This window comes from Cibotium barometz, chromosome 35, assembly GCF_041138505.1.
Source record: "Cibotium barometz isolate CiBa-2024 chromosome 35, ASM4113850v1, whole genome shotgun sequence".
In the NCBI taxonomy this organism is placed as follows: Eukaryota; Viridiplantae; Streptophyta; class Polypodiopsida; order Cyatheales; family Cibotiaceae; genus Cibotium; species Cibotium barometz.
In genome coordinates, this window is record NC_141080.1 from 51,119,795 (window position 1) to 51,143,865 (window position 24,071).

At 41.2% G+C, this 24,071-nt stretch overlaps 1 protein-coding gene across 1 annotated transcript; it reads right to left on the reverse strand.

Moving 5' to 3' along the window:
- Positions 1 to 4,701: 4,701 nt before the first annotated feature.
- Positions 4,702 to 9,693, reverse strand: LOC147618576 (alpha/beta hydrolase domain-containing protein VTE7-like). The gene is made up of 10 exons (XM_086775270.1): positions 9,594 to 9,693; positions 9,124 to 9,415; positions 7,989 to 8,086; positions 7,630 to 7,679; positions 7,305 to 7,400; positions 7,100 to 7,189; positions 6,881 to 6,973; positions 6,541 to 6,636; positions 5,435 to 5,500; positions 4,702 to 5,074 (listed from the first exon to the last, which is right to left on the reverse strand). Exons 1-10 carry the CDS (start codon positions 9,691 to 9,693, stop codon positions 4,949 to 4,951), a joined length of 1,107 nt encoding a protein of 368 aa, XP_086631396.1. The 3' UTR covers positions 4,702 to 4,948.
- Between the last annotated feature and the right edge of the window lie 14,378 nt (positions 9,694 to 24,071).

Consider the following 24,071-nt stretch of genomic DNA (forward strand, 5'->3'; position numbering starts at 1 on the left):
TGAATGAAATTCAGTAAATTAGTAATTGAAATATCATCCCCTTTTTGAGAAAGATAATTCAGGAAGAAAAAGAGATGTGAAGTAAATAGAAGTGAAGAGATGTGTGATGTGAATTAGATAGATGTGAATGAAGGGATGAACAGATGTGATGTGAATAGAGGTGATGAGAAGTGAGATAAATAGATGTGATGAGATGTGTGATGTGAATCAGATAGCTGGGAATGAAGGGATGGATAGATGTGATGAGAATAGAGGTGATGAGATGGAACGCTCACCACCTGTCCACTCAGGGGCCTTTTCAATAGTTCCTAGCTCATAGTACCCGGCAATATAATTACTTAAAAAAAATTTCAAGATGGAATCTCCGTTGAAGATCAGCAAGATCAACCAACAGATCCATGTAAAAGAGCCATGGACTCATCCTTTGAGGACCAGCAAGGTCAATCAAACAATTACTGGATATAGATGTCACAACTCAAAATTTTCATTCAATCCTTGTTTCTCGAAAAACAATATCACTCTGGACTCTCTGTTGAGACCAGCAGGTCAGCAACGAGATCTAGTAATAGATTACAATAAGTTTCTCGTCATCATACATATATATCTTCCACGACATATGCATGGGTGTCCTAAACACCGCAAGCCCGTGCATCGCTTGGTCAGAACCCTCCAGGATCCTCCTTAGGTGTCTTGGCACTTCACTCAGGGACCGCTTCGTCGGTCCTCGCCCATCGTACCAGAAGCACACCATTTTACACCATTTAGGGATTTTCCTAATCCAGGGGTCCCCTCCCTATAGATAGTTCCTGCATAGCCTTATGAACTGCAATAGATCAGAGTCTGGCGGTCTCCAGCAACTAAGAAAGTAGATGATAGAAGGGATAATGAAGTGGGTAATTACCATCTTACCAGGTTTAGATGCATTTTTTGCCATCTGGTAAGTTTCTCTTCCACCTTGTTTAGCACCCACATCCATCTTTGCTTAAGGGTGACCTTGAATCCCATGGGGATGCCCAATAATCTGAAAATTACTCCCTCTTCCAGGACTTTGCAGCCAGCTTGAATCACCCAGTCAGGAGGCTTGTTAATAAGGGTCCTGATACCTGTTTTTTTATGGTTAATGACTGAGCCAGAAGCCCTGCAGTAAATGTCCAAGCACTCCCAAAAGAACTTAATGCTTAGATCAGTATTGGCAACCATGGCATTAGTACCATCAGCAAACATTTGGGTGCATAGTTGTTTATTGTTGGGAAGAGAGATACCATTCATTTTCCCTTTGTCCATCCTATCTTTAATTAGCCAGTTCAGACTCTCTACAGCAATAGCATAGAGGAGGGGTGCTAGAGGGCAGCCTTGTATAGATTTGGTCAGGGAGAAAGCGTCAGAGGGCACAACATTGATACATGTTCACCCTAGTCGTGTCCCAAAAAGAGTACTCACCATCTGGATGAAGTGCTAACCTGCACCCATGTGTTTAAGGGATTCTAGAACATAATGCAAACCGAGCCTATCATAGGCTTTATCAAAGTCAATTTTGAAGAAGATGTAGTCTTGTTCAGATTCTTCTGCATACTCCATACCCTCCCACAATGTGATAATGGCATCCAGAATGTACCTTCCTTTGATGAAGCCCTTCTGCTCCTGTCTGATCCAATTCTTTAGATGACTGGACAGTCTCAGCACAAGGGCCTTGGCAGATATTTTGTAGGCACACTTTAACATGGTAATCAGTCTCCAATTTCTCAAGTCATTCTTCTCCCCTTTCTTATGGAGATAAGGTTTATCCACCCTTCATTGATCGGGCGAGGCAACGCCCCAAAAGAGAACGCCTCCTGCCACACTGCCAGTAAGGGAGATAGCAAGAGATCCTTGAACGTCTTGTAGAATTCAGCGGGCATACCATCTATCCCCCTGGGCTTTTCCTCACCTTTAGGCAGTCTATGGCCTTGCCAATCTCTTCTTTGGAGATAATGTTTTCTAGCTCTTTAGCAAGTGTGTCAGGTATGGTTGGCTTCTTGGCCTGCCCTATGAGAGCAATGCATTTGAGTTGGCCATTGGTCACCCCTCCCCCTTTACTAAATATGTTGTTAAAGTACTGGAAGACTCTTGATCTATCCCCTTCATCAAAGAAGTTATCCAGATAGTTAGGATCATGCAATGTAGGGATTGCATCCTTACATTGTTTGACTTCTAGCATTTTAAATATCTCAGGAGTGGGAAGGTCAGCTTTCCTAGCCCACCAATCTCTAAAGAAAAGAAGGGCCTGCTTCTGGGTTACCTCCTCTCTCCTAATTTCAGCCCTAATACCAAGAACAACTTCTTGAATAGCCGCATCTTCCTTATTGGCTGCCATTTCCAGTTCTTTTAGTTTCAGATATAGCAGATCTCTTCTATTTTTCCTGATTCTGGTTACCTCTTTCCTAATGCAAATCAAAAGAGCTTGGGTAGATTTGATGGCTAGACTCCAAGCCCTCGCCGGGGTAATGCCACAGCAGCAGCTGAAAATTCAGTCCAGATTCTTTTGACTTCCTCCTGAATAATAGGCATTTTGAACAGGGTAGGATCCGTGTGGAACCATTGATTAGAGACCTTTTTGTCATGGTTTTCCAACACTTATATCACGGGGTAATGATAAGAGAGGCAAGTAGAGATGTTAGTTCTACATTCACATCTGATGTAGGAGTTACCGAGGGTTTTGTTAATGTATCCTCTGTCCAAGAGGGAACAAGGGGAGAAGGCACAGTCATATTTTTATTCACTATAGTAGGCTGAGCTTGGTTGATGGCTAGGGGAAGATTAGGGGCACTAGTGGCACTCAAATTAGGGTATTTTGAAGGACACTCTCTGGTAACATGCCCTTGCTTTCCACAATAGAAGCATGCGTTGGGTAGGTGTTTGTATAGAATGCTTTGTTGGATGTTATACTCACCGCAATTGATTTCAATCTCATCAATAAGGGGCCTATCTAGATCCACTTCCACAAGGACCCAAGCCGGGTTGTAGTCATTCTTGGGTCTCATGCCTAGCACTTTCCCTATAGGGGAGACAATTTTTGAGCCAAGGGTACAAGTAGAAGGGCAGGTTAGGAAGCTCAACCCACACCGAGCAAGCTGAGGGTTTTGGACCTTGAGGGTTAAAGTTATTGGACCAACTGAAGAAATAGAATGAGATGTTCCTGTACATCCATTGCCCTGAACCTAGGACCTGAAGGGCCATATTTGGGTCCTTGAATAGAAAGAGATAGTACCCATGTGGGAGGGCTTGGATGATCTCTACCTCGATACCTATGGAAATCCAGTTGTCTTTGACCCACCCCCTAAGGAAATCTACTGGTGGTCTTGGCCCAAACATTAACCCAACTAAACAACGGGCTGTGTAATCAGTTTCCAACGAATGCACCAACTCAGGTGGAAGACAAAACACAGAATTAATGGAAGAGGGTTTACCTAATGTATCCATTACCTTAGCTGGAGGTTGCTTGTTGATTTGAGCCTCTTCTTCGACTTAAATCTACAGCAACATCAGATTTAGCTCTTCCACTTGGGCTCTAGAATCTTCCAGCTATTTTACCTAATGGAAGAGGGTTTACCTAATGTGTCCATTACCTTAGCTGGAGCTTGCTTGTTGATTTGAGCCTCTTCTTCGACTTGTTTCTGCAGCAACATCAGATTTAGCTCTTCCACTCGAGCTCTAGAATCTTCCAGCTGTTTTTTGGTGTCCATGAAGTCTTCTAACACCTGCTCATACTTCAGCATGGTTTCTTTGTTGCCATCCATGGCCGGGGGCCATTGTAGGAATTACTGAAAGGCAGCTTGTGTGTTCTTAGCAAGCTGAGATGACTTATTCCCAGAGCAGGTGCCTATTCTCTGATGTGGCAGAGTAGGGGTTCCCCTCCACTCGGTGCCCATGCACCTGAGGGGGGGGTGCTATAGAGAGTAAGGAAGTACACAGAGGGCTTCAAACCTCTGGGCAGGGCAGCAGTCGAGGGGAGAGAGAGAAGGTGTCGTAGGCACTCAAGCGCAGCACTCCATCGCCAGCACTCAGGCGCAGCACTCTCTCTCGACCGCTGCGCGTATTTTTCTCATTTTAATAGTATTCTAATGAATGGTGCTAATCAAGCATTCAATATGTGGAAATAATCTCCAACCTAGTTCAATCGAAGTAGGGCCAACAAAGACTTGTTAAGATTGCCTTAACTTGGATTATTTATTAGACGGCGGGCCGCGGGGCGTGAAGAGAGAGATAAATGCAAGCAGTCTGATAAGATGCAAGCAGTCTGATAAGATGCAAGAGCCGCTTGAGCTTGGCCCAACACGAGTAAAACTACAGTCACATTTGTGACGTGAAATGCAGCTACCTGATTGAGGCCATCAATGTGACACCACCGAATAGCCCATTCAAGCTTCTAGAGGAAAAGTCACCCTATAGCCCTGTCAAACCCACATTCATCAAAGCCTAAAGAATACCATGTGCCAAGGAAAACACGGCTTGATTTAAGATTTATTTAATTCCCTACTCAACTACTAGCAAGAAGACTTTTGCTAGCTAGGGTTGCATAGCACATAGTAGAACAACACACAAAGCATCCAAAACCCTTTCCCAAGTTATGAACCATTGCAAACATTACACCTAGCAATATGCAAGCTCTTGTTATTCAATATTTCCTCCACATCTCTATATTATTTTAAGGAAGAGTTTCACAAAGCTGCCATGTGCCAAGAATTTGGAGGTTCGGGTAGGGGAGGAAGAGGTTTGAGGAGGTTTGGGTACAATTTGAATTTGGAATCTCAAAAGACGTGCGAAGCATGGGTTGCCAACTAGTGCTACTAATACAAGCTATAGAGCAATTCTTTATAGACTACATTTACATGGTCAAACATGTCATTTGCATAATAGTGTATGAACTACTGCAACCTATTTACAAGGATTGCATCCACACAACATCCATTCAACCCTCATGTTCTACGAATTCCAAAATCAATGCCGCCACTGCGTCTTGCTTTTCTACATGGGGAAGGTGACCACAATTGCTGACAAAAACTAGTCTTCCATTTGGCAAATCGTTCTTGAACCTCTGCAGTAATTCAAAGTGGGTTGCCAACCATGAGACATATTACTACAACAAAAGTATGATCGTGAATTAGTGTTTTATTTAGTGATAGGGATGCCTAAAACAATAGGCTACTGAGGGTTTAAACTTGAGCTTGTGCCTCTCCCAAGGACCATTTCTTACTCCATTGTGCTATTTATATGTGGACTCAAATATTCCTTTCAAAATCCATTCATGTATGTTAGGATCGTAAGATGCCCGGTATAAATTCAAACCTACCAAAGGGCATTTAATTTCAATACCCAATCTAATATCCAAAAAAAGAAAAAGATGCCTATGACTCAACAATACTGTAGTAGAATGGGAATGATATATTTGGAGTACCTGTGGGGTATCTTTGCTTAATATTTTGTCTTGCTCTCCCCATATTACTAGTGTCTCCTTATCGATCTGATGAACCCAACAAGACCAAGATTTTATCAATCCAAATAGACAAATTTGAGTGCACAAAAAATCTACATTTTGCAAAATCGTAGCCCAAAGACAGGTGAGGGAAACTCTTTCATTTAAGGTGTGAAAGAGAATAGGGCCCAACAAGCTCTCGCTCTCGAACGAACGATAGCAATAGCACTCATGCCTCTCAAAGTAGAGGTGGTAGCACTTATGCCTCTCAAAGTGGAGGTGGTAGCACTTAGCCTCTCAAAGTGGAGACACTCAAATTTAAATTGACCAAAGGATGTGGCTAATTGCAAGACCCACTCAAAAAAGTAGAGAATATAAATCAATATACATATAGTAAACATATAATAGTATTATATTAATACTATTATATATAAGCACATTCACACACACGTGTACGCGTACACAGCCATACACGTACGTGTGGGGGGGGGTGTGTGTGTGTGTGTGTGTGAGAGAGAGAGAGAGAGAGAGAGAGAGAGAGAGAGAGAGAGAGAGAGTTTCTATGTGTTTGAGAGATTGTGTATGTGAGAGATAGGTGTGAGAAGAGAGAGAGTGCATGTATAAGTGTATGGGTGTGATTGAGGGTTGTGTCTATGTGTGTGACAAAGACATAAAGAGAATACATGAGAGAGATAGAGAGACACATAGTTATACATGTATATGAAGATAGAGAGACACATAGTTATACATGTATATGAGAGAGTCACACATAGACACATGCACATACATGTGCACATGTATACATGCATACACACATAGACACATGCACACACATGTACACATACATACACACGTGCACATGGGCATATACAAACACACACGACACATAAAAACACACACACTCACTCACTCACTCACATACACTTGCAAATATACACATATGCACATATGCACATATGTATGGATGAACATATGCATACAAGAAAAAACTTTATGCCTGTGGAGGTCACCTACTTGTATATATTGAGGTTGAATCAATGAAAGGATAGTAGCCACTAAAAAAAGTGTTTGAAAAGAGACTAAGGTACCTTTGAAACGTGTGAGGCCACATTGTAGCCACCACTTAGCATAAAGTCAACTGAAGCCGTAGCCCAACCGGGCATAAAGCAATGCAATCGCCCCACCTACACCAGATATGCTTTAGTTTCTACTTTGCGACAAGAGTTTTACAACCTAAACCCAAAATAAAAAAGGGATTTTTTTTTTTGCCTATGAGTCACATGAAACTAGTTTACAACAATGCTTAATTATTGCTTAATCCAAGCCCCTTTATTTGTTGGTTGTCTACTTTTGTCTATGCAATAACTATAATGGTCCTTGCATTAATTGTGATGCTGATCGTGAGATAATTGATGCAAAGGAGCTTACTTTCACTTGATCAACAATCAAACGCCACTGTATCTTGTGATGGATGAGAGTATTCGCATAGGTACGCAACAAGACATTCTTCAACATGGAAACCTGCACCACCATAATTGGAGCAATTATCCATATATATATATATCTTAAGACCACCCCTTCATCAACAAGACAATATCAGTGTTTCAATCACCAACATGGTCAAAAAGAGCACCAAAATCTACTCACCCCGACATATGCCATAAATCTCGGAAACGAGGCCATTATGCCAGTGCCCTCTGCATACCCTTGTGCATTAACAAGGACCAGCTTTGACACCTGAAAGACACTTTAAGGAGCTCTCAAGACACCCATATAAACAATTTGCCTACACCTTTGTTCACCCTTCAACATAAGAATTGTAGAAGAAAAGCTGATCACTACAAATGCTTACAGCTTCTGGGTGGGCAACGGTAAAGTCTATTGCTACAGCACCCCCAAGACTAGCACCTACTAGAACCATGGGTCTCTTAAGGTATGATCGCCAAAACTATCATCACAGAATTTCAACAAAAGAAATAAAAACCCAACAAAATCAGTTCATGAGTACCATGGAAAATCCCTCTTTTTGTGTGTCCAACTAGGAAGAAAGACAAAATATTTTTCACTCCAAACATCAATACTAAAACTCAATTGTAGTGGTTTAGCATGCTTATCTTGCATGGTCTGCATAAAGTCCATCAATAAGCACTATGATAACCAACACTACACAAAAATACCTCATATAAATGCTCTCGCTTTGCGGCCACACCAACTGATGCTAGGTTCTCTGCAACAAAACATAGATTGTTTCCGGGTCCCCACTAGCCATACAAATTATCCAACATGAACAAGAGAAAGATGCAAATAACCTTCACCTCCCTAATTAATGAACCACTAAAAGACCTAAAACTGCAATACACATAATCACCTAGATTGGCATAGCATAGATTCAGCCCTTACTTAGTGTTGAATGCCCAATAATAAGATCACCTAGATAGCATAGCATAGATTCAACCCTTACTTGGTGTTGAATGCCCGATTGTATTGCCTACCTACTGCTACAAACAAAGCTTTCTTGAAAGAAACATATACTTACCTGAATATGAGAAGCCCCAACCAAGGATATCAAAAGCCCAACATTCGATGTTGGCTTTCTCAAGCTTGGGGTATGTGTTCCTCCACTCTAGACAAGAGCTGTGAAAGGCACCAAAAAGCTTTGTTAAACTTGATCTCAAGGACTTTTAAAAGAAAAAACTTACACTAATTGCTCGACTAATATATTTTGGAAGTTAATAGAAAATGTGATCGCTAAGCTATCAAGGTTGATGAGGAGAACAATCTTCTCCATTTACCTATCAAATCCATGAAGCAAAAACACAGAAGGACTTCATTATGGGTGCTTCTCATAAAGCCCCTTGGGCCTTACAAACATGAGCTAGCAAGATCTTATGCACAAGACAATTATGGGTGCTTCTCATATAAAAGGGAGGGGGGGGGGGGGGGGGTGAGCTTACATTACATCAACCCCCCTTACAAACATCAATTATGGGTGCTTCTCATGAAGGGGGCCTTACATGCATCACCCCCCTTACAAACATCAATTATGGGCGCTTCTCATAAGAGGGGGCCTTACAAACATGAGCTAGCCAAATCTTGACATGCACAAGATAATGAGCATGGAATGATTGGGTTGACCACCCCCGCCAGACCGTGTGCACAAGATAGATAACGAGCATGGAATGATTGGGTTGACCACCCCCGCCATCCATATAAAGGTAAGAGGCCCACAATATACATGCAGACCCAAATCAATTCAGTCCACCCAACCACTCCTTTATAGAAATTGATCATTGGAGAATGTGGAAGACACGACACTAGGCCACATGACCATCCCATGAGCGCTGCCCACAAGGGACTTGTCACACACAACCCAATTCAAGAGTGAAATATAATAAGTGTCGAACCTTTTAGACGTCCGACTCCTTTTGAGTGTAATAGTCCTAATCATGTGGACATACTAACGTAGATGTGTATGCATGGCATGTGTCTATCATGTATTCCATGAAACAGACATATAAACCATATAAACATGTATACATCCTGCTAAAAAACGTGCACACTCCATTAAACATATCTACACATGTATACACGCTCTCACATGCCGCTCACGCGAACTCAAACACGCACATTTTGTCTGCAAATGATAACGAACTCTAGTGTCAATGAGATACCTGTACAGGAAGTCTCTGAATTCTTGAAGCAAATGCACGTGCGCGAGGGTCTCGTAGCTGCTGGACCTCAGGTGGAAGGAAGGGAGGGAAGGTGGCCGTAGTGGCATCGAGCTGGTCGACGATGGCAGCCATGCAGGCTGTGAATATATTGTACTTACGGTAATTAGCCCAGTTGCAGGCGGTAGATACAGAGGGAAATGAGGCGTCCCTGCATCTGTTCCAGCACCACGGGGCAACTCGTCTCTGGCGATGTGTTGTTGCCACCCCTGGCCGTAGTGTTGCAAAGGACAGACTGTCCCAACACACAAAGTGTTTCAAGGTCAAAAAAAACTCTCTCTCTCTCTCACTTGCAGCTCCATCGCCTCTCTGTTACTCTCTCACAGAAACTCTCTGACAGACTGACTCGTAAGTTCAAGCGCGCTCTCTCTGTCTGTCGCTTACACACACACACGACACAAAATCTGACCAACTTACCCGTAAGCTGATCCCGCTCGCTCCATCGCTGAGCAATGCGTCTCTCTCTCGCTCGCTTGCTCGGTTACTTGTAAGCTGCCCTTGTTCCATCGCCATGTTACGATTCCCGACTCCCAAGTTCCCGAGCAATTCAAACACATCACGACTTCCACTTTAAAATTATTTTTCCCATATTTTTTATCACACCTCATAATTTCGCGTCAGCGGCGAGCCTCGGACATTTGAAGGCTTCAACGACTCACGTTAATGATGCCCGTTAATAGAGTCAATGTCTATTTTTGTTGCAAGTTGCTATCCATTATTTTGAGGAGGACAGTATGATGAATAGAGATAAAAGAAGTTTTAATAAATATTTGCACAAAAAAGCATAATTCTGAAGAACCGAGGTTTCAAAGCTGATCGAAGAGAAGATCCAGCATGCAAAGACGGTAAGCTTTCTGTCACTCTCCCTGCTAATCTGGTTCAGGACTGGCAATGAACTTACCAGTACAGAGCACTAATAGGTATGTGCTATAGTCCACGACCTCTAGCGGAGGTGTTAAAGACATGAATAAGAAACAGTTGGTCCTCTCGAGGCCTTATAGTAGACCATACCCAGTATTTGGCGAATAACTACTTCTGCTTCCTATTTAGAGCGGAAGGGATGGCACTTTATACCCTAGGGGTTGACCAATACCCAGTATTTGGCGAATAACTACTTCTGCTTCCTATTTAGAGCAGAAGGGATGGCACTTTATACCCTAGGGGTTGACCAATGGGTCCTTAGGAATTCTCCCCTATCCCTCTTCGTGTGGTCTCCTGACTTTTCCCCTGTAGGCCCTAAACCAACCCTTTGTCCTATTTGGGTTGAGTTGCCTAACCTGTCGATGCATCTATACCCCTTGATTAAACTTCTCCTTGAACCAGTTGGTAGGCTTTTGGGGATTAGAGCTAATGTAGGGCTAAATCCCAGATGGCACCAACAAGCTTTGGTAGAAATAAACATGAGTAAGGAACTTCCTAACTCTATTGCTCTAGATCAACCCCTGATCTTCAAGAATGTTCCCAATGCATGTTTCCACTCTGGGTTAAAGGACCATTTCATTAGAAACTGCCCAATTAGATTCCCACCACGCCTCAATCCCATGTACATAGGCGGAACCCAAAGGAGAAAACCAAGGTTTTTAGTCCATTGTGAGGAGAGGAAGAGGGCAAGGTCGCCCTCAGCCCCTTAAAAACCAACCAAGAAGGAATAAATTTAATAGGTTCTCCGCTCTTCTAGTAGATATTTCAAACCTCACGTAGATTATCAAGGATTCTTCAAGTGAAGAAGAAGAAGAAGAAGACGAAGAAGTTCCCAACACTCAAATTCATGATAGTGATGGGTGGTTTCACCACTTTTGATAATTGGGCGCCCTGAAGGTAGCCTGAAAATAGGCATCTTCATAACTTAAAGGTCCGGTCTCTCATAGTTCTGTTTGGAATTTAGTGGCATGGTGTTTGGGGCACATTATACCTATAGTGGGTGTTCAAATGGCACCCCCTGATCAAAAATCCAATTTATTTTAGTGATTGTTTCATTGCACGGAAGTTTTGGCATTTCCATTTTCCAACTGTCTTTACTACAGTATATGTCACACATGCAATGCTTAGTACTTCTACATCCCAAGTCCAATGATCATCCCAATTTGTGCATGAATGTAACACATTGCATAGAGCTTAACTTGATTCATTGGGAGTTTTTTGGCAATTTAATTATTTTTTATAAATAGTTTTTCATTGCTTTATATTGTAAAAAAACATGTGATTTTCTATTCAAGATCTTGGCAAATGTGAAGCTCATCATTGAAGATCCAACGATGAGAAGTTAGACAAATATATATAGAATGTGGCCATATTGTCAAATTGCAATTTCGACGGTTGAATTTCTTCTGATCTTCTATAGAAAATTCACTCAGTCTCTTAGAGGGCCTGTAAAAGTTTAATAATTTAATTATATAAATTTTATACGACCATCATTGCACTTCAATTTCTTGTGGATCAAAGTACATGTCATGATGAATTTAACAAAAAAATTTGGAGTGAATTTGATTAAGGGAAGCCCATTTTCCAGCCATCTTAATCAAAACTTCATTGTTTGAACAAAGGAACCCTATTAGGCTTGGTGTTTCACCAAGCCTAGAGAGTATGCCATTTGTCAAGCAATTGAGCTATGGTAACATAGTCTTAGTTCTACATGTACATGCCACATCATATGGAGAAGAGTCCACATAAGCATCTTGCCATCTCATCTTAGTCAACAAGGTTGACTCCCTAAAGCCTACATGGCATGCTACATCAAATGCATATATGGCACAGTCAACTTGGTTGACTTTCTATGCCTACATAGCATGACACATCATATAAATGCATGGCATTGCCACCTCACACTTAAGCATGAGGAATGCTTACGTGGAGGTTCCATGTCAACAAAATTTTGCCACGTGGCAAAAAGCCCGCCACCTCACCATTATATTTCATGATTTAATTAATACAAAAAAATAAAACATCATTTTTAAAATAATTTCTTTAATAAGAAATTTTAGAAGGAAAAAAACTTGAAATATATCTAAAGAAATTTTAATATTGTTTATTAATCACATAAATTTTATGTATTATATAAATAAATTTTATTTATTAAATAAATCAAAATGATATTCGTCACTTAAAATAAATAATTAATTCATCATTTCAAAAAATTATGATTATCTTTTAATATTTTTTTAGTATTTTACAAAAAAATATCATTAACTGTAAAAATCTAGATTTTATCCATAATCTAATTTAACCAATGAAATGCTAACTAGCTTGGTATATATAACCCAATTTTTGGAGTCTCCCTCATTCTTACAGCTTCACCAACTTTGGAGATAGCTCCATTCCAAGCATATGTTAATCTTGTTATAGTATTACTTTAATCTTAATTATCTTTAATTTTACTTAATCTCTTTTTCCTACTTCGTAGTATGGGTCATTGCGACATAGGGTTCGTCATGGGGAGTACATAGTGCATGGGGCTTGCTTTCTTGAGATGACCCAGATAAAGTTGTACTTTGAGTTTAGTTTTACACACCCTGAGGTCACCATCAGCCACCACAACGTTCATTTGAGGCTTGTAAGCCTTGGTTTGTGCGCTATTCAAGGCAGCATGACACATGTCTTTGTAGGTACCATGCTAGATTTCAGCTTTTGTATGATGTCTTTTGTGGCTTGTTTGGCCATCAGGGGGTGGTGCCTTATAGCTCGAGGGACTTTATTCACTCGCTATTATGCCCACACGTGGAGGATGTCGTCTACCATCGTATGGCTTGTGTCATGGGGGGACTTGTACCTCGTGCGGCAGCTTTGGCCATGCTTCACTTGTGCGAGGAGGATTCTTAAGTAGTTGAGGTGGTGACATGGAGACAATATGACTATGTCACACATGGACAGTTGAGGAGATTACAGCTAGTGGAGCACCATTCGGCACGTGGCGAGTTCATGAGCACATTCACAGCTTCCGTTGCCTACATTCCGGTGCCAGTGGGCAGGACCATCAGTTTCATGCCAGCCCACAACAGTTTCCTATTGGTGTAGTTGTCTCTCTGGTGGTTGACTTCGTAGAGAATTACGCATTCGCACCATTGCAGCAGATCCAGGAAGAGTACTACTTTTTTGAGCAAGTATTTTTTAAGGTCTTCAAGATATTTTATATTAACGTTGTCTATGAATCTAACAATTCCCATTCTTGTGTGCTTCACTAGGTGGCCATCATGCTGCATATTAGTTATCGGCATGCAAAGGCGGCAGTAGATGGCATAGCAAGCACCCCCGAGGAGCGAGTCATCATTAGAGAGTATTACTTTTACATTATTTATGATCGCTCTTATAGCGCCCACTTTGTTCAACATTGCTTCCATCATCATGATGACTTTTTGAGAGAGCATGGAGTCACATGGACAGGGCAGTGGGGATATGGTCTAATGGATGTCGGGCACAAGTCAGGCGAGATGCTATGTTGCCACCCACTATTTTTTTGCATAGTGCCCAAGGGGTCTCCTATGCAAAAAATAGCGAGCTTGGATGGGGAATCATTATCATACTATGTCCGATGGTGGTGAAACTTTGCAAGTGGGTGGATGCAGCTACTCCTCACACTAGAAAAGTTTCACCACCATTAGACACCGGATGGAAGGGATGGTGTGTTACCACCCGCTATTTTTTTGCATAGTGCTTAAGGAGTCCTCTATGCAAAAAATTGTGGGTTTGGGTGGGGCATCATTATATTACGGTGTCCGATGGTGGGTGAACTTTGTGAGTGGGTCCATGGGGCTGCTACCTTCTCCATTTGCAGGTTTAACCACCATCAGACGCCAGATGGGCGGGATGGTATATTGCCACCCGCTATTTTTCGCATAGTGCCCAAGGGGTCCCCTATGCAAAAAATAGCAGGTTTGGATGGGGCATCATTATCATACGGTGTCTGAAGGTGGTGAAACTTTGCAAACAGATCTGTGGGGCTCCTACCACTCTACTTGCAAAGTTTCACCACCATTGGATGTTGGGCAACATGGTGTGTTGCCACTCGCTAGTTCTTGCATAGTGCCAAGGGGTCCCCTATGCAAAAAATAACGACTTTGGGTGGGGCATCATTATCATACGGTGTCCGATGGTGGTGAAACTTTGTAAGCTGGTCCATGGGGCTCCTACCTCTCTCTACTCACAAAGTTTCACCACCACAATCGGACGACAGATGGGTAGGATGGTGTGTTTCCACTTACTATTTTTTGCAATTTTCCCAAGGGGGGGCACCCTATGCAAGAAATAGGTGGGGTTGGGTGGGGCATCATTATCATATGGTGTCTGATGGTGGTGAAACTTTGTGAACGGGTCCATGGGACTGCTACCTTCTCCATTTGCAGGTTTAACCACCATCAGACGCCAGATGGGCGGGATGGTATATTGCCACCCGCTATTTTTCGCATAGTGCCCAAGGGGTCCCCTATGCAAAAAATAGCAGGTTTGGATGGGGCATCATTATCATACGGTGTCTGAAGGTGGTGAAACTTTGCAAACAGATCTGTGGGGCTCCTACCACTCTACTTGCAAAGTTTCACCACCATTGGATGTTGGGCAACATGGTGTGTTGCCACCCGCTAGTTTTTGCATAGTGCCAAGGGGTCCCCTATGCAAAAAAAAGCGACTTTGGGTGGGGCATCATTATCATACGGTGTCCAATGGTGGTGAAACTTTGTAAGCTGGTCCATGGGGCTTCTACCTCTCTCTACTCACAAAGTTTCACCACCACCATCAGATGACAGATGGGTAGGATGGTGTGTTTCCACTTACTATTTTTTGCAGTTTTCCCAAGGGGGGTACCCTATGCAAGAAATAGGTGGGTTTGGGTGGGGCATCATTATCATATGGTGTCTAATGGTGGTGAAACTTTGTGATCGGTTCCATGGGGCCTCCTACCCCTTTGCATGCAAAGTTTCACCACCATCGTACGCCAAATGGGCAGTACAGTTTGTTGCCACCCGCTATTTTTTTGCATAGTGTCCAAAGGGATCCCCTATGCAAAAAATAGTGAATTTAAGTAGGGCATCATTATCATATGACGTCCGATGGTGGGGGTGAAACTTTGCGAGTGGGTCCATGGGGCTGCTACCCCTCTGCTCACAAACGTTTCACCACCATTGGATGCCGGATGGGCGGGACGGCGTGTTGCCACCTGCTGTTTTTTGCATATAGTACCCAAGGGGTTCCCTATGCAAAAAATAGCAGGTTTGGGTGGGGCATCATTATCATACGGTGTCTGATGTTGGTGAAACTTTGCGAGCGGGTCCATGGGGCTCCTACCCCATCCACTCGTAGAGTTTTTCCACACTCAAACACTGGATAGGTGGGATGGTGTGTTGCCACCTGCTATTTTTTGCATAGTGCCCTCTATGCAAAAAACATAGTGGGTTTGGGTGGGCCATGATTATCATACGGCATCCAATGGTGATGAAACTTTGCGAGCGAGTCCATAGAGCTGCTACCCCTTCCACTCACAAATTTTCACCACCATCAGACACCGGATGGGCAGGAAAGTGTGTTACCATATGCTATTTTTTCACATAGTGCCTAAGGGGTCCCCTATGCAAAAAATAGCAGGTTTGGGTAGGGCATAATTATCATACGATTTTCAATGGTGTTGAAACTTTGCAAGCACTTCCATGGGGCTACTATCCCGTGACTCATAAAGTTTCACCAGCCACCAAACGGACATTGGATAGGTCAGACGGTGTGTTGCCTTCCGTTATTGTTTGCATAGTGCCCAAGGAGTCTCCTATGCAAAAAATATCAGGTTTAGGTGGTGCATCATTATCATACAACTTTTGTGGGTGATGAAACTTTGCAAGCGGTTCCATGGAACCAAAGAGTCTGGTGGGAAGGGGATAGATAGCAATGCTCGACATCATACAATGGTGAGCTGCATCTCTCCCAAGTCTGGTCCACTCCCTCATGTGGTGCTCTCTGCGCAGTATTATACAATCTGTCTCTCCACGTTCACCTCACAAACTAACTGTCTCTGGTGCTCAATCTCCTGCTGGTGTGACTCCTACAACTCCAGAGTGAGCTGTGACACCTGTCGTCGAATCTCATCTAGCTCAGTATCCTAAAAAGTGAAAGTGATCAATATTAAGGCAAATACAAGAAATCATACTTGAGCAATGGGAAAATAATTCAAACAATGTTCTCATGTGGCTAGGGGGTGCTGGTAAAGGTGATGCTACCCCAAATCTCTTCTTGGCCTAACCTGAAGTAGAAGCCTGGGTGTGAAACTGTGTGGGGCCTTGTACAAACAAGATAAAATATAGGTGGATAACTCCCCAATGCAGAAATACACATCATAACTGAATCACTCTAGAAGGGTTTGGGAGAATAACGTGCTAGTGGGGGTCGACTCCGATAAGAGAGCGCCACGGCGTGTTGAATATACTTTGTAGCATGATGGGAACTAGTGATCCATCTGCACAGCTAGCTCTTGCACTGTGGGGCAAATGGTAGCATCTCCAATCCTCCATGAGGTGTCAAAAGTGCAGGGTGGGAGACACCTAGCCTGGGTCACCAGGCCTCCTGTCTTAGTCCTAAAACCTGCTGACAACAGGGCCAACGTCGGGTAAACGTTTATGATAATCTACCTCAAGCCCCAACACAAACTCTGCATATAACTTTTGTGCAAAGTAGATCAGAATCTCATGATGATGGGGCAAGGCACCATAATATGCCACATATCGTGGTAGAATGTGGGCTACCATAATAGCTGCATGGGTGCACCAAGCCCCCTTAATCGGTCTTGGTCGGTCTCGCGACTCACCCATCCTCACAGGAATGAGCAGTTGTAGTGTCCTCCTCTAATAGAGGGATGTCAGGATACCTTTCAATGAGAAAATCCGCGATGTATTCATCCACCCTACTTTGTCTCTAGCCATGTTGTCAAAGACTCTACGTCATCGAGGGAACATAGAGTCTCGAGCATGCTCCCAATGATACAACAAGATGCAAGGTGGAGGGATGTGGATGTCTCTGTGTCCCACAAAGTTGACTGCATGAAGCCTCTAAGAGTGCGACCATCTTAGGGATGGTCTTTGGAGGTTCCTCACAAACCATGATAAAAATTGCTTCCACGTAACCGAAAAGTCATCTCTCTCTCTCTCTCTCTCTCTCTCTCTCATTCTCAATAGTTTTATGATGCAGCTACACCCAAGAGAGATGGGATCAAGAACATACTACTCAGACTTTTGTAACGTTCATATCAGGATAGCCATTGGAAAATAGCTAGTGCATTGGCAAGTTTGAATGGTAAAAACCATGAACTCGTAATTCCCATAGCTAGTTCTAATACCTATCTTAAAGACCTCACCCTCAAATAACCTAATCGAATGATAACCTATCATCATATCTATCTTTATGAAGTATCACACTCAACAAAGCCAATAAATTCATTCTTCCTCACAACAACAAAGGATATTGAGTCTTTACATTAAATATGTTAAGTCCTTATAATCAACACACACTTTTGTATATCCTTCTTGTCCACTAGGAGAACTAGTTCTCCCTATGGTGACTTGCTAGGCCTCAATGCCCTATCCATAAGTACTCTTGAATATATCTAATCTCTTCATCCCCCTTAGATTGTCTCAAAAATGGTTATGCCCCAAGGTATATGGTCTACACCCAAGTTTGGAGGAAACATGTCCGAGTATTTGTACATCATAAAACAAAAGGAGATTTGTATTTTTCGAGGTGGATATAAAGTGTATTATAAATAATGTCTTATCTTCTAAAACTTATTAAACATAAAAACATCAAACATCAAACATCAAACAAAGAAATCTGAAGGAACAAATGACAATCATATATATCAATTGAAAATGCACAACTTACATGAGTGTGAAAATGCTTAAAAATTAGACATCATTGAATGTAATAAAGATAAAACTTGGTTGAATTATTTAGCACATATAAAATATGCTTACATCCCAAAAAATTACACTAGATGTGCATAGCATACTTCCAAAAAAGAGAATATTTTATAATGCTACCCAAAAGCCTACACTACATGGATGCAACATGTTGAAGCCCTAAAAGAATACTTAATGGATCAAAAATTTAATATAAAACATATTATAAAATAAAATACTGCTTTAAGAGATGGAGAAAGAGAGTAATTTATTCCACAAGAGAATTGCTGGCACACAAGTAAGCATTTGAATCACTTTATCCCGCATGAATGATTACAAGATAGGTCACTCCATTCAGCATACAAGTTTTCAAGGTCGTGCATACCTACCTTTTCCAAAGAGACATCTATTATCTAGTAATCACATTTAAGTTCTAGTGCATTTTCATGTAGTAAATTGGATGTAATTGGTATTCAAATTTTAGTTACTACATATACATATTATTGATCCCAAAAAAAAAGAGAGATCTTCATCTTTGAGAGAAAGGGATTTAAACTTACCTGAGCAAAGGGCGGGTCCGACATTGACAAAAATAACATGGCAACCACAGCAGCCCGGGTGAGATTGGCAGCAACAACAGCTCCTGGGGTGAGACAGCTCAATCGAAATCTATTGATGGCGACAATGGAAAAGACTAGTTGATAGTAGCATAGAAAAACACGAGGAAAGGACAGCACAAAAAATGAAAGAAAGGGGAAAGTTTGGGAATTTTAGGGTTTAGGTATCTCGGGCGAGATACATGGCATTGACTTACGTATCTCACCCAAGATATGATAAATATATAATTAATTTGATTTACGTATCTCGCCCGATATATATGCTAAATATATAATTAATTCGATTCACGTATCTCACTTGTGATATGATAAATATATAATTATTTCGATTTTCGTATCACGCTCGAGATATGATAAATATATAGTTATTTATATTTCTGTATCTCACCCAAGATATGATAAATATATAATTAATTTAATTTTTGTATCTCACCTGAGATATAATAAATATATAATTATCTCACCTGAGAAACTTTGTATCAATTTTCATCTCGCCCAAGATATAAATATACATACTGAGTTAGCATAGCACCATGACTAGGCATTCTAGTCAGCAACTCCACCTATCCCACCCGAGATACGTTGAGATGCTGACTAGATTGCCCGGTCACATGGTGCCATCTATCTCACCCGAGATATTGCGTGGCACCTTTTCATGAACCTACGTGGCCAACACATATCTCGACTGAGATATGTGGCCACCATGACAGTTGATTGGTGATTTTGAACTTGCCACAGATACCCCGGACATGAATTCGGGAGGCTAAAAAATGTACCACTTCTCGCCAAACTGTCGTGAAGTAGCCAGCTTATCATGCTACTACTCTGATCTGGAAGAAGAGGTTGAGGAAATGGACTTCCAAGACGCCTCCCGGATTAGCTTGGACCCCGAGCTCTCCCAAGTTGAAGAAGAATCTCTACCTGTGGGGGGAATTAAAGAATCACCATCTTTGCCTATGTTTAAGCAAAGTACTAGAAATGCTGGGAAAAACAAAGTTGACTCGCTTTCCCTAAAGAGAAGGTAGCCTCAAGTTGGAGGCATGGCTTCTCCGCTTCCCAATGAAAAAAAGAACACAAGACACGGCTAAGCCCCCACCTAAAAATCAAATGATGTGATAGATTTCAATATCTTCTCTTACATTAGAAAGGGTTTAATAGATGGGAACCAAGCCAGAATAATTAAAAACTGGATGTATCAAGCAAACATCCAAGTTGACATAATCTATCTTCAAGAAGTAAAAGCTGTTAGTCAACTCCTTTAAAAAAAGTCTAGAACTGTTATCCAAACATGTGTGGTTTACCTCTAACCACCACGAACAGGGAGGTGGAGGAACATCTATAGGTTTTTGCAATTCTTGGATGCCATTTTATAAACATCAAGAATTTGATCCCCAAAATTTATGGGTAGCAGTACATTTGGAACATAATAATTTGAAGTTTGTTCTCATTTCTGTCCATGCAATGGGTCTGACTATATCCAAACTAGAACTGTGGGAATCTTTGATGCATTTTATTGAGTCAATTATCCTAATAGGGGACTTCAACATGGTTGAATCCCTCAAGGTATATTATTAAACATGGGGCAAACTATTAGAGGGGAAAAACGGGGTAGGTGGATGGACTTGAAAGGCATCCATGCCCTGCATGATATGTCATGTGACCACATCTTCACCTGGCAAAATGGTCGAAAAGGTAACGAGCTCAGGAAAGCCAGGTTGGATAGATGTTACTCTTTGGCAGCTATTAGCAACATGTACCTAAATACCAAAGTGAAAGCATTTCAACATAGCAATATCAGTCACTATCCAATATTGTGCTCTTTCTCTCAAGGGACACAAAAGGTAAGTGCAGGTTGGTTCCATAAGGATCCTAAACTGTTATAACTCTCGACTCTATGTAAACATCTTGAGCTAATATGGACAACTTATTTCAAGACATTTAGATCCCCTACCAAGGCTTGGGCTCATGCAATGAAAGACTCACAAAAAATCCTTGTAGACATTTAAAAGGAAGTCACGAATATTTTCTCTAAGAGAAGAGCTAAGCAATACAAAGAGCTTAAGTCTAGCAAAAGATTAACCAAGGCCAAGTAAACCTTCAAGATAATTTGAGAAAAGTAAGAGAGGAACTAAAGAAATAACATGAAATTCAATGTCCACATATCAGATTTTTCCTTAGAGAGTGGTGGGAAGGGAAGGTGGATAGACCCTCAAAAGAGATGTTCTCCATTCTAGAAAAATGGCAGCTTCTAACCACATCCCCATACTACGAAGCAGAAATGGAACTTGTTCAAAAACAATGGGGGCTGGAAATTATAAAGGATCAATTCTCCTCTATTTTTAATGTTGAAAAGGTATCAATAGTGGAAAGAAGAGACGCAATGCCCAAAGTCTTGTAGAGACGCAATGCCCAAAGTCTTGTAGGAACTTTATAAATAGATATTACTCCTGGTGAGTTAGAGTATGCAATTGTGGCCATGAAAAATGGTAAGAGCCCTAGCCTTGATGGGACTCCAGCAGAGTTCTTTAAAACCTATAAGGAATTCCTCCTCAGTCCTTTGCTTGGGGTGTGGAATGAGTCAGTGAGGTATGGTTCCCTCCCTTTCTCTATAAATGAAGGGGTTATTAAGAGAGGTCCCAAAGAGGAAATCTCTAACGGGATATCTAAAACAATGCTCTCTACTTCATACAAAATATATGCAAAAGCTTTAACAAGAAGCCTTTCAGGTCACCTAAAGGGAATGGATAAGAGCTGAGCAGAATGGATTCATCAAAGGGAGATATATCCTTGATGCTATTATATCCCTATGGGAGGGAGTGGAACATGCCCAACAAACCTAGCAACACTTTTTTTTCTTTAAAATTGACTTTGATAAAGCCTATGACAGAGTACAGAGAGGGATTTTGTCATACAATCCCTCAAGGATATGGGATTGGGTCGTCCCAACTTCATAAAGATGGTGCAAGTGATATTCGAGAATGCCATGGCCAGAGTTATAGTAAATGGAAATCTCACCAAATCAGGGATGCCCACTAGCTCCCCTATTATTTGTTATTGATGCTAGCTGACACGCTTGGATGGATGGTTTAGAGTGCTATGGAAAAGGGGCACATGCAGGGCATTCACCTACTAACAATAAAGGGAAAACGTGTCTGTAACAATTTGAAAATGACACTAATGGTCTTATACACAATGACCATACTTCAATCCATACATTATGGGAATGGTTAGAAATGTTTTGTCTAGCATCAGGATCTATCATTAACCACTCCAAAGCTAGAATCAAAACAATGGTGTCTGAGCTACCGCAATGGCTCTTAGACTCAGGATGCAAGGTCATAAAAGATGGATAAATATTCAGACTGCTTGGGATCTTGATGGGATTCAAGGTTTCTTTGCACACCAAAGGTGGCTATGGATTCTAGACAAAGTGTAGAGAAAGTTTAGACAATGGTTTGGTATGCAACACAATTTTGCATAAAGAATTGTGGTGCTCAAACACATTCTCTTCCCCTCTGCCATATACTTTCTTTCATGCTGGGGCCCTTTAAATTAAGATCTCAAACAACTATAGAAATTATGCATGAACTTCCTTTGGTCCGAAAATTCATATGAATCAAAAATCCCCAAAGTGGCATGAAATGTATCTACAAGACCTAAAAAGGATGGTGGTTTGGGAATACCAAACATACTAGATTTTGCAAATCTCATGGGGGCTACCAAATGGATAGTCATAAACTTCATATCTCCGTAAGAAGACCGAGAAGTCCTCCTTAACCAAAATCTGGGAAAATTCAAACTTGCAGACTTTCACCAATGGAAAGAGATTCTAGAATTGATGCTCTTCTTCAGTTCGGTGAGAATTAAAGCACATGGCGGCCCTATGGTCAAAGCTATATGGCAAGCCTAGAATAGATGTAAGCATGTACTAAAGTTGCATTACAAAATAAAGAAATATGCACATATTTTACATTTGGATTCCATATGGTTCTCCATGGCAGTGGAAAATAATATCTCAGTACATCTCTACAAACATGCACATAAACTACATAAAAAGGGTATCAAAACTTGGGATGATATATGGCATAGTTCCAATCATAGACGGTGGTCTGCTCAAGAGCTCAAAATGATGTACAAACTATCGGGATGACCTTCAACTCATCCTAGGCAGTAGGACACAGTTATGGACTCTACAGACAGAGTGGCTTTAATTCAGCTAAAGGGGCCTCTATAACATAAAGCATTCTCTTGGAAATCCAAATGCAATCCATTGCCAATCCCTCCCCTCCCATATCAAGGCCTCCCTCTACACTGCAAACTAAATAATAGATGGAATCTGTTATGGGACAAAAAAAAGTGGGGATTCAAATTCTCAAAAATCTAGTCGCCAATCATCCTGCAAAGAAATCTTGTTTGCTATGGATGATAATGCACAAAGCTTTATGGACCAATGAACGAGCACAGCAAATAGGATATGGGAATGGATTATGACCAAGATATAAAAGAGAACCGGAGATAATATCCCACCTGTTCATAGGGTGTCATCATAATACAAAAGCTCTTAATCTTTTGAATCAATGTATCTCCCCAGTTTAGAATTGGGACCTCTCATGGCAGGAAATTCAGTTATAGGGCTACTAATCAAATGCTATGTAGAATTATGGAATGTTATATGTGTTGAATACTTGTGGACTGTTTGGATAAATAAAAATAACTGCCTATTTAACCATGCATTTACTAACATGCTATATGGTCTAAGAGCTGAATTGTATTTGTAGACAAAGGTACTACTCAAAGCAAGCTGCAAAACATGTGAAGCGCAATACACAAAGAATGACATGGAAGAAATGCTACAATTGGAAAAAGCTAAAGAAGAGTTCCATGAGAGAATCAGCCAAATTAAAAAAGAAATGCTACAATTGGAAAAAGCTAAAGAAGAGTTCCATGAGAGAATCATCCAAATTCAAAAAGAGTGGTTGGAACAAGATGGACAAGTGGCTAGAGAAGAAGTGGAGTTAATGAGTTAAGACTCTAAGTTGAAAAACTGCATCCTCAACCTCACAGCTATGAGAAATGAACTAGCATAAAGAAAAACGTTATGCTTCTTGATAAAAAATCATATTTTGTACTTTTGGTTTATCTTTTTATAGCATAGTTCACGCTTTCTTTTTTAAGAATTTGTCAACCATTATTATGGCATAGATGATTTATAATGTAAGTCTTTTTCTTTGGGCAAAGAAAAAAACCACCATCTCCAAAATTCTTAAGAAGATAAGATAAGGTAACAAAAAATGAAACCACAATCTAAGTGGTCATAATGTCGGGATTACAATGGCTCTTCATGTCATCCTATAAAAGAAATAGGGCATCCCAATCCACCTCTATAGCTTTTTTGCTCAACTATTGTAAG